This window comes from Engystomops pustulosus, chromosome 7 (assembly GCF_040894005.1).
Source record: "Engystomops pustulosus chromosome 7, aEngPut4.maternal, whole genome shotgun sequence".
Classification (NCBI taxonomy): Eukaryota; Metazoa; Chordata; class Amphibia; order Anura; family Leptodactylidae; genus Engystomops; species Engystomops pustulosus.
This window is the reverse complement of record NC_092417.1, coordinates 165797664-165809807: the sequence shown is the minus strand read 5'-3', so window position 1 is coordinate 165809807 and position 12144 is coordinate 165797664. Positions and strand designations below refer to the sequence as shown.

General features: G+C 46.9%; 1 protein-coding gene across 1 annotated transcript in view; it reads right to left on the bottom strand.

The window, feature by feature from the left end:
- Positions 1-1048: 1048 nt before the first annotated feature.
- ARHGAP1 (Rho GTPase activating protein 1) overlaps positions 1049-12144 on the bottom strand; it is a 33613-nt gene continuing 22517 nt past the window's right edge. The window contains exons 5-13 of the mRNA XM_072118773.1: positions 11768-11899; positions 10020-10106; positions 9651-9749; positions 9165-9272; positions 8992-9071; positions 7434-7511; positions 5688-5816; positions 5220-5323; positions 1049-4668 (exon numbers count right to left, since the gene is read on the bottom strand). Of these exons, the coding sequence (XP_071974874.1) occupies positions 4489-4668; positions 5220-5323; positions 5688-5816; positions 7434-7511; positions 8992-9071; positions 9165-9272; positions 9651-9749; positions 10020-10106; positions 11768-11899 (997 nt within the window). The 3' untranslated portion in view covers positions 1049-4488. The remainder of the gene's footprint in view (positions 4669-5219; positions 5324-5687; positions 5817-7433; positions 7512-8991; positions 9072-9164; positions 9273-9650; positions 9750-10019; positions 10107-11767; positions 11900-12144) is intronic.

Genomic DNA, 12144 nt, shown 5'->3' with positions numbered 1-12144 from the left:
ATTCCATATCCTGTTCATATAGGAGATGAGACCCTGGGGCATCAGCCCCTGGACCACCACCATTAACAAGAACGGGAGTCCAGATCTCAGACATGTGTCCTGCTGCTCCATTCATAAATATGGAGTGTCCGAAATTGCTAGAAGGGTCACAATTAGAGATAGGGAATGGGAGTAGTGGAGAGAGACCCCAGCGCTGTGATTGGCAATTTCTGGCGCCCCCTAGTATTGAAGGCAGGATATATGATCAACCTGACAATCCACTAATTAGTGAGAATGGACCCACCGTTCTTGTAATCTCTGTAATCTTGTTATCCCCTGCCCACAGGAAAGGGGCTAAAAATACTTGGTACAACCCATTTAAGGGGTCTCAGATGGGATATTCAGGAGACCCCCCTTGCACATGGTATAGTTGAGCCTAACAAGATCACTATTTTTATTATGCGTTCTTCTAAGCTCACTGTCGCCCTCTGCTGAGTGACAGTGGATAGCGCTGCATGAAAAGGGCTACTTTCTAGACAAAATACTTTTCACGATGGTCTTCCTGTCCCCTTGCCCTCACCCAATTTATGATGGGGGTCAATTATAAAGTGAACTTTCACACTAGTTTTTTGGGAAAGTTTGTAAATCAGCCAAAGGCCAATGGCTTTGCCCTCGCTGCGTTCAAATTGCGCTTTGAGCTTGGTGTTCATACAGTGTTAACATAATTGAAATTAACATGGTGTTAACATTCTGTTTACATGTTTAAATGCAATGTTAATGTTGTGTAAAAACAAAATGTTAATGCAAACCGGTTCCAACCCGCAGCCTTTGGAATTCTTAACAAACTCTAAGTGTGAACACGGCCTTACAAATAAATGGCCCCAAGTGAAAGCTTAACTCATCCAATCACTGAGCAGCTTCCACTTTAAACCACAATACACTGAGATGTGATTGGTGGCTGGGTGTAACCATGTTAGTGCACTAGTCCTGGGACTTTCAGGCTTTGCTCATCTGTTATGTGTGAACATGCGCCAATGTATACGAGATAAAAGAATGCGCAGACCCAGGAGACGTTTTATGGACCGATTTTTATTTTATCTTCGAAGTACAAAACGTGAGGTTACAAGCAGAATAAAAATGTGATACGAAGCAGGAACAATATTTATACCAGATCAGAACCACAGAGAGGAACAAGAGAAGAGGAGCGCGCATGCCGATGTCTGGTCATGTGACCGATGCAGGCGGCGCCCCCCTGTTGGCGGGTGTAGAGGGGAGGCCACATCCATTCATACAACCATCAACACCCACACACTGACAACTATGGTTTCCCTTATGATGATGGGAGGTAGTAGACTTAAAGGAACGCTCCAGGACACACGTGATAGGCCTATTCCAGAAAGAGGGGTGGAGCTTGATTTTCATGCTCCGCCCCTCAGGCACTGGCATTATAAATAGATCCGTTTTTGGCCGGGAGGGTGGATTTCCCATATAATAGGATTTGCAGGATAAAAGTTAAGTGTTGTAATGCGACCGGTTTCCATTCTTCTATTCATTCATCGCTAGAAAGTGAACATCATGGAATAATTTTATTCTAAAATCGTGTGCATAAAAATAAAAAAGTTAAAAAAAAAAGTAGTATTTTAGTATAATGCTTTAAAAAAAAAAAAAAAAACCCTCTCTCTCTCCATGGTAACAGACTACAATCCAAGCCAGCGTAGTCTGATCCCGTGATGATCTAACATCTACCCAATATCAGCAGGAGAGTGTATACACAGATGGAAGGGAGTGATACAGGAGTCCAAGATCAGGGTTTTGACTGAAGTCTGCAACCATGGACCCGCATTGGTGTGCGCAGGAGCTGCATACACAAAACGTTAAGTGGGTTTTAGGTAAAAGTAAGGGCCAGGACCTCACACACAGCCTGATATGGGATCAGAATCGCACACACTAAGGGTTATGGCACATGTCACATATCTTACATCGCAACGTGTAATATGGTTCCCACATGAGGCTTTTCTCGACACTCGATATGTCAGGGGTGATGATGTAAAGCGTAAAACTGGGTGGAAAGAGAAACCTCCCCTTTAAGACACCCATTTAACGTAAAGGAACGCACTCGTCTGATAGGTAAAGCCTTTACACTGAGCAACAAAAGCGACACATCCGAGGCAAAACGTTCGGCAGTAAAACATTTTCATGTAAAAATACAAAAGTGGATTCATAAAATGCCATTTTTATAAGATCAGGAGGTGCAAAGGACTGGGTCAGGGGTCAGACGCGCCGGGTCAGGGGTCAGCCGGGACAGATGACAGGCCACACAACATGTAGCTACACCGGGGATCTCCAGCAGCCATAGTGACTATTCTCCTCACCACATTACTAGGCTCCGCCAAATAAGTAGGACATGAAAAAAAACACGAACAAGGCAAAGGCGAAATACACTGGATAGGCAGGACGCATCACCGAGGAACCCTGGGCAAGTAATGACCCTGGAGAGAAGTGTTAGTAGCAGCAGGACTGTAAAAAAAAGATTCCAAGATTGTAGCGCTGTGGCCTCAAAAGCCGCTCCTCTCTGCTCAGAGTGACTGCTGCGGCATTCTACTAAAAGTCAGCTGCAGATGTTACTCAGAGCAAAGGGGAAGGGGCTATGGAGCAGCTCAAAGCAGAAAGTTAAGAGCATAGTAGTGTGAGGAAACTCCTTCAGAGCACTTAGAGACTAGAATTACTTTTTCACAGTCCTGCTGCTACTAACACACAGAAATCTATTAGTACACATGTCTCTGGGGACCTATGACTGACTATATTTTAGTGGTGATAAGTGCAGAGTTTTGGTATGGGAGTCACCTCCATTGTGCTAGGGGCATCACAGGAAGACTCCACTCAGAGATGATTCACTGAATTATACCTTGTGCAGGACCTGGAAGGAGGAGCAGGACTCTAGGTTCTAGGAATACAATGGTAACGAGTCTTGCACCAGGCATTATTCAATGTATCAGCTTTGGCTGGAGTGCCCCTTTAATATTTGGTTTCCTCAGGTATCATGTATGATAATGAGCCTTGGTAAGCGTTCACATGTTCGGAGGGAGTCAAGACCGTGTGGGCAAACTCGCTTTAAATGGCACCATTTTGGTTTGGAGCTCTGTAGCATTAAATGGAGATCTGATTGGGTGTGTAATGAAAAACTAAAAAATAAATTAGCCCAAATGTACCAAAATCTTACACCGGGACCGGATGGAATCACTACGGTGACTACCTCAAAAATCAGGGAGCTGCATAAGAAGATGGGGCCATGAGCTACAAGACAAAACACTGCACGATCAAATCATCCTCTATAGCAAAGTGTCTCTTACAGCTCCCACAGGGACTGTCACCCAGCTTTCCGAGACACCTGACATTAACCGTAGCCATAGTCCTTGTCACCCAGCTTTCCGAGACACCTGACATTAACCGTAGCCATAGCCCTTGTCACCCAGCTTTCCGAGACACCTGACATTAACCATAGCCATAATCCTTGTCACCCAGCTTTCCGAGACACCTGACCGTAACGGCAGCCATAAAGTTTGCCTAACATATTTTTTTTTTAAATGCCATATGTGGTTCGTTACAGTGAGAATCACTCAATGATCACTTACCAACAATTGTTTAACCTACCACAACCTATACCGCAAGTAATAAGAGCTGCCGAGCAAAGTTACAGGTCACAATCTGTAACCATTAAGAGACCACAGAGATGATGTCCGGTTCATGCAACTTCTCCAAACCTGAACCCAATAAGATAGACGTTACCTTTCTGAGTACGACCCGTTACAATTCTGGTTCCTACAATGTTCTATGAAGCATCATGGGATGGATCATGATGTCTCTACCCTTGGATTGTGGGTGCCTCCTCTTCATGGCTCCCCCACAGCCATCAATGTAAAGTTTGTAAATATATAAAAAAAATTTGGAGATTGCGTTTTTTTTTTGTTGGTAAAATCTAGTTAAAAGAATTTAAAAGCAAAATCACAAATAAAAATTTGATCGGCCATAACTTGCAGCTTAGGAATAATTGTGGGTATTGGATGCAGGGGACCAATGGTGCATGAGAATTGAAACGCAGACGATGAAAGGGGTGACACTGCTGGGGCAACCTGTGGGTCGCAATACGGTGCGGTGTTAGGATGAAACGTGATGCGGCTAAAATCACCTAAAACAAGGGAAAGTCACGGAGAAGAAGTGAATGGAGAGAAGTCACCAGGGAGATCCCCTCAGTCATGTATAAGAGGACTACACGCCACAACACACCAACCTCACGCCGACATTACCACCAAAGTGCTTCATGCCTACCAGAGGCATCAGCTGTCGCCTGTGCAGACACATGGATGGCTTCTGTGTGGGGGATGCATTGGAGATGCCAGCTCCAACGTGTCCTATAGGGGGAGCCACATGCACACACAGACAGACGCAGGACGGGACAGTGATGCGGTGGAGGTGGCAGTGACAGAGAGCTGCAGGGGAGGACATGCTGCTTTACAAGTGAATGTCCTCAAACAGCTCCTTCTGGTTGTCCAGGAGGAACTTTGTGAAGGTGTTGATGGGGTTAATGGCTTTAAGGGTCATGGCCACGTCTTTCGCCCAGAGGAGGTTTGGGCCGAACACCACGGCCAGGTTGGCGTTTGTCATCTTATTCTGTGCACTCCGAGCCGACACCTGAAGGAGATCAATTGCAAGTTATAGAAAGTAGAAGATCACATCCTTAGGCTGAACTCACACGTATTCCCAGGGGGGCATAGGCCCTGCACGCTGGAGAGGAGGAGGGGTGACCCCTCCTATCTTCAAAGAGATGCCTGGCATACGGCCATGCCTGGGGAAAGACAGGACACGTGTGGCACTGTATTGCTCCGTGCGGCCATTGCCATTCATGGGGGGTGCATGTACAGCCACGAGCTTGCAGCCGAACATACTTCCCCCATACGGCCGCGTGAATGCGACCTAAGGGTACATTAAAACTGACGGGTACGGCGGGCACACATTGACACCGGGGAGAAGAGGAGGAGGGGTGATTACCGTTCAGCCCCACCCCTCTCCTTAGTAATATATGGCCGCGGCTCCGTATTACGGGAGAAAGATAGGACATTTCCTATCTTTCTCCCGGCTGCCGTATGGCACCACGCGCCCACTGCCAGCTACAGGGGACGTATATATACGCTGTATATACGTCCCCCATACTTGTGTGTGCATGTGGGAATCCACCTCCTTACCTCAACTAGGAAACTAATGAGGAACCGCAGAACCTCATAATTCTCTTCGGGCAGAGTCTTCAGAGCATCTTGAGTGGACTCCACCTGCTTCTCTGGCTCCAAGTCTACAAGATAGGAATAATACATGTTACAGAATGATATGTAAATGCACGTATGACTGGGTTGCAGGTCTACAAAACTTCCTTTATTCCAAGGAAATATTGAGTGTCTTGTAGTGAGCTCCTCAGCTCCCCCAAGTGGTCAATGCAGGTGGCTAATATTTAACCTTTCACAAGGATTTTTGCATCCGAAAACATCACTGAAAGGGGCAATACCTACTCTGACAAGTGTTCCCTTTACAAAATCTGACTGGTGTAATCGTCCTGATCCATCTTGCCCTGAAGGGGTTAATGTGCTGCTGACCCTTTTACTAACCAGCTCCTGCACAATGGGTGCCCAGAGTAATTGTACATCCTTCTTTCCACTTACTTGAAAAACCCACAACGTAATTGTAAAGGCTGAAGGTCAGCAGGGGCTCAGGAAGCTCGCGGAGGAAGGTCTTCAGGATGACGGCCGTCAGATGGACGTCTTCGTACTGGTTGAAGTCCACGGGGGTTCCTGGACACAGGATGTTATTATTTTTACAGCAGCTTTTACATTGATCTGTTGTTTGTAATCCGGTTAATTTTTTAGTGTTCTTGTTTACCTAAGTTTCAGACCCTCTGCATAAAGGGCATGCCCTCCCCCCACCAACATTCCCTATCCCTCCAAATTAGAAATCCCTATAGGGTTGGGGATCTTTGCTCTCCTACGAATTAAACCACTGTCTTCCTGGTGTGCCCCAGTGTTCACCAAGCAGCCACAATAAAGGTAGTATCGCCCACACACCTCCAGACCCGAGGAAGGATCTCCTAGAACTACACAACTTCCTGAATAATCCTCTGTGACCATACACTGCACACAACGAATATATCATATGGATATCGATGTCATGTCAACTCAAAAATCTGAACAGATGTAAATAATAACCTCCAGACTTGTCCAAGCCAGAAGCCCGGACTCAGAGATACAGCATCAAGGAAATACAGGGTTGTCTACTCATCACTATTTAGCGCTGAAGGGGGCACTTGTTTCCAGGTCTCCCCCCCCCCCCCACACACACACAGTGGATTACTTTGTGGAACTCAACCTTTTATGCAAATTTCATTCATTTCATTTCAGAAGTGAAAAGAGAAGGTGATAATAGTAAATGTTGTAATAAACTGTATTTTTTGTACTATAAAACACAACACCGATTTATTAATTGAAAAAAAGATAAATATATTTGACACCAATTAAAAATAATTTGTTGTTCACACAAAAACACAGCGCTGCACTCCGCCCGCCCGCCCCACAAAAACACAGCGCTGCACTCCGCCCGCCCCCCACAAAAACACAGCGCTGCACTCCGCCCGCCCCCCACAAAAACACAGCGCTGCACTCCGCCCGCCCGCCCCCCACAAAAACACAGCGCTGCACTCCGCCCGCCCCCCCCACAAAAACACAGCGCTGCACTCCGCCCGCCCCCCCCACACACACAGCGCTGCACTCCGCCCGCCCCCACACACACACAGCGCTGCACTCCGCCCGCCCGCCCCCCACACACACACAGCGCTGCACTCCGCCCGCCCCCCACAAAAACACAGCGCTGCACTCCGCCCGCCCCCCACAAAAACACAGCGCTGCACTCCGCCCGCCCCCCCCCCACAAAAACACAGCGCTGCACTCCGCCCGCCCCCCACAAAAACACAGCGCTGCACTCCGCCCGCCCCCCCCACACACACAGCGCTGCACTCCGCCCGCCCCCACACACACACAGCGCTGCACTCCGCCCGCCCCCCACACACACACGCAGCTCCCCCTACACCCGCAGCTCCGCTGCACCCCCTACACCCGCAGCTCCGCTGCACCCCCTACACCCGCAGCTCCGCTGCACCCCCTACACCCGCAGCTCCGCTGCACCCCCTACACCCGCAGCTCCGCTGCACCCCCTACACCCGCAGCTCCGCTGCACCCCCTTCACCCGCAGCTCCGCTGCACCCCCTTCACCCGCAGCTCCGCTGCACCCCCTTCACCCGCAGCTCCGCTGCACCCCCTTCACCCGCAGCTCCGCTGCACCCCCTTCATCCGCAGCTTTAGGTACACCTCATTACTAGGACACGTTATCTATCAGAAATTGCTACTTAAAATACTCACCAATATTATACTTCTGCTGAACCTCCCGTACCACCTGGGTGCTTGCCGACCTCCGAAATATCCCCTCGGTGCTTAGAGCTGCAAAAATCAGAGAGTTTAAAGGTCAAGATCGGTACATGAGGCAGTTCCTCTTTCCCGTTCCATGAATGGGGAGCATCAGAGTCAGCAAAATACAAGCCTGGTTCAGAGTCTCCAGATTTCTGTACACAGATCACTCTTCCTGATCCTGAAGGACCTGCACAGTGTTCAGTCTGGGAAATATGGCCGACAGACAACCCATATATCACAGATTGAAAATGGTCACACCTACAAGGTCCTCACATGACCCGAACAGATCGCTGGTGAACAATGACAGCAAGCAGAGATCCTGAGGAGCCAATATTTGAAGCACACATAAAAGTCGAGTAACTTTTCATTCCACATCCTACTGGAACATGAACAATAAAACTGATAGGTGTTCTCGTAACTTCAGAACATAAACTTGTAGTCTTCGGTTTTGTTAGGAAGCAGCTAACATTTCCGAAGCAGTGAAGTACACAAAGCATAAGTGGAATTCCTCTCCAGAGGAGGTGACTTCTAGGGGGCAACGCTGGGTATTAGAAACCAGAAGTGGAAATTCCAATGTAAGAGACTCATAAAATAATATTTATACCAAATGCTTCCCATTCCTCACCCGACAATGAGAGCGGATAAAGGCGACTCCACTATACTGCGGTGGGTAGGTAGAGTCGTCCCCAGTCTCTAGGTTGCGTCTTACCCTAAGCCACAGCGACATCACATGGACTGACCTCCTGATACTGTAGGACCCCCATAACCTACAGATCAGGAGGGACAGGAAGGAACATGCTGATAACTTACAGAGAGAAAAGGATTCATTTCCTTTACTACTTCACTTGAAAGAGAATACACTGCTATCACTTCTACAGAGATCATAGCCTTCACTCGGCCAGCACTGAGAGAACAGCGCTGAGCCCGTCATCAAAGCAGCCGCTACTACAAGGAGTCATTTCCTTAGTCCGGTCTCTTGGTGGTTACTATAGCAATTGTCCATTTCCAAAAATAACTAATTATAATAATAATAATAATAATAATAATAATAATCATCTTCTTTATTTATATAGCACCATCAAATCGCACCACCCCACTCCTGGGACACCGCCGGGCGCACCACCCCACTCCTGGGACGCCGCCGGGCGCACCACCCCACTCCTGGGACGCCGCCGGGCGCACCACCCCACTCCTGGGACGCCGCCGGGCGCACCACCCCACTCCTGGGACGCCGCCGGGCGCACCACCCCACTCCTGGGACGCCGCCGGGCGCACCACCCCACTCCTGGGACGCCGCCGGGCGCACCACCCCACTCCTGGGACGCCGCCGGGCGCACCACCCCACTCCTGGGACGCCGCCGGGCAGTCTGGTTATGGAGCAGGGAACACACCTTGGCTATTCACCAGGCTCTCACCTTCTACAATACAACTGCTGTACACTCACAAGACTGCAATGAACTAGTTAAAGGACATCTAGTAGTAGCAGCACATTAGTCAGGAAGCCACTGACCGTTCACCCTCAGATACGCCACAGTCTCTTGCACAACTTGAGGAATCTTCTGATTGCTGTCACTGCGTTTGTCTTTGAGCCTATAGACAACAGGAAAGGAAGAATAAGTGTCAAAAGCTACAAGTAGGTGATAACACAAGAAGCTACGTTTTTGTGAACCACAGGATACTCACTGCTGAAGGGAGACCCCGAACTGTTGGTTTGGCAGTGGAGGTCGAGGTGGAGTGGTTTTCTGGCTGGGCGGTGTAGTCTTGATTGTAGAGCGGATGAGCTCATCATATCTGAAAATTAATTATGCAGAGTAGAGGTGATAAACAGGGCAGTGCTTAGTCATTAGATCCAAAGTCTGACTCTGCGATTTCTTTCCCTCCTTTTATGAGTCAGAACAGATACAAGGGAGGTCTGGCATAGCAAGGACAAACATTTTATGTTCTGGGTCATGCAAGGCCATGAAAGAAACATCACATGGAAGGTGTTAACCTGCTTGACAACATACTGGTAGTGGTTTAATAGGTCAATTCTGCTGATAGGTTCCCTTTAAAGTTCCAAAAAAACACATGTTTGGCAACTGCTCCGATAACTTTATGGGTGCATTGTCACTTATGGAAATTGTGTCACTGACTTTTTCCACAATGTATGTAGATGATAATAATACTTACTTCAGTACTTGTTTTGGGATTCCCAACTGATCCAACTTTACAATCTCCTCCAATTCACTCAGATAGTTTGCGTAGAAAATCTTCCGACCAAACTTGAAGCTGAAGTGGAAAGAGTATACCAGATTATGAAGTTTCTCTTTACTTAAACTGTATACAATAAGTGCACCAATAAACATTCATAATATTGTAGAATAAATTCTTAGTTCACAAATTTTTCAAATCCTTGGTCAAAATATGACCTATTAAATAAAGCACATGAATACAGCTGGACTCATTCCATGAGACTATTGTATTGCCTCAGCTCTACCAATAGCAATACGAGCTTGAAACAGAGTCACTAGTTACACTTTCGGCACTGTCAAGACTTACCTTATTATGGGTTTGAACAAGATCAGTAAGGTCTTGATGAACATTGTAGGATGGACAATGTACAAAGCCTTGATGTTCTTTTTATACCTGAAATAAACACAATGAACCGGAGATTAAGAAAGATTGAAGTCTAATAATTCCTTCAATAAACAGCGCCGCTCCTATGTACAGGCTGTGTATGGTACTGCTTTTGAGAGCGATTCACATCAATGGAGCACAACCATTCACAACCCATGGACAGATGTGGTGCCGTTTGTAATGTCCCCTCTTCCCTTACTGGTATGATCCTATTATCGAAAGGCAAAAACCCGTCTGGATGCACCCTTAAAACATGGCTTACAGTACACGTGCACGGTAAGGGTGCCTAATTGGGTCAAACTAACAGTTTTTTACAATGTGCTTACAGTCCCAGGGTTACGTACAAGATAAGTTCTTTAGGTTTGTATAGAAGTTGGAACAAGTATATTTTATAATTGTAGCTCCAGGCAAAAATTATTTTTTGTCCCAGTGATAATTGGAATTTTAACATGTTTTTGCCGCCATGAGAACACGGATTATCAATAAAGCTTCATTACAGACATTTTACAGTTTATGTTACAGCCTGGGACTGATGTAACATCCAGAGACTTCACCAGAGGTCACAATGGGGTATGGGGGTCCTTAAGTCAGGGACCGCCTGTATATAGAGTTCAATAAAAAGGTTAACAAGTCCTCCTGCTGCAAGAAAATAGGAGCACAAGGGTCTTCATGAATACTTTCCCTACTGCTCAGGTCAGGAGATATATATATACACATAGCTCCTTAGTGGCTGCAGCGGCTCCGTAGTGTCTTCCCGGCCCAAGCTATTTCCATGGTCAAAGAGGAAGATCAAAGACAAAACTCCTGGCAGCGTGCTCTGTCAGATGCCTGCTTGGCCAAGCGTGCATGTTTGTTTAAGGGTGCGTTCACACGTGGCCTTAACGCATGTTTTTGCAAACGCAAACGCATCACAGCAAGAAGAGGAGATTTGCCTAATTACATTGCTGTCAATACTGTGTTTACAAAACGTATGCATGAACGCACCGTTGACAGCATTGTAATATGGAGCACTTCTTCTCAGCTGTTGTGCGATGTTGAAATTGCATGCATTAACGCCACACGCACCCTTAACGAGTAGAGTGGAAATGTAATGGTGCGTTCACACGTGGCAGTAACGCATACGTTTTCAAACGCATCAGAACAGCTGATTACATAGCTGTTTACAAAATGTTTACAAAACGGACGTGTTAACAGCTATGTAATTAGGCAAATCTCCTTTTCTCCGCTGTTCTGATGCATTTGAAAAAGTATTGGTTACTGCCATGTGTGAACGCACCCTAAGTGTTCTGGTATCCTGCAAAAACTGGACTGAACAGACTTGATCAATTTTGAGCTCAATGGAGTATCTACTTCCACTTCCCCAGAAGTCTATAGAGAGGGTTGGGAGAAGAAGAAATCAGAACCCAAGCACATAAATGCTGCTGTAGATATCAGGAAGTTTTCTATCTCGCCACTGGTGCTTTATTCATATCTCTACTCTATCACTTTCTATAATGGTAGAGCCAAGGATAGCTGTTAGGGGCATCAATTTTCCGGAATAGCTGTTCAGCAGCCAATCCAGCAATGTCTGGGTTGCGTGGCAAAACCCGGATCTGAACGGACATATCAGGTCTGCTCATCTTTAGTGGTGGGGTCTCTGTCATTCCCCGGCGGTCAGGGCTTATACTTACTTCCGATCAAACTCTCGATAGGCATCTCTCAGCCAGCCCAAGGAAGGTTTGTTATCGCTGGTCAGGCCATGGTGCAGGTAAACCAGAGTGTAGTCGCTCTCTACATACTGGTCTAATGTGTGCTTCAGATATCTACAAGAGGAAGAGGATATGATCATCACAAATCAGCCATATTTTCCTTCTCTGCTCAGACCACAAATAACTGCAATATCACACAAGGGGAATAGAAGCGTTTGACTTGCTTACACACACATGTCCATTTCTGCAACTGCATTAGAGCTGCAAAACTTATTGATGCAAAATGGATTTATACTTCAGCATTATAGCAGATCCTCACACTGCTGTGCTATAAACTCTCTGCACTGTGCTGCTCCATA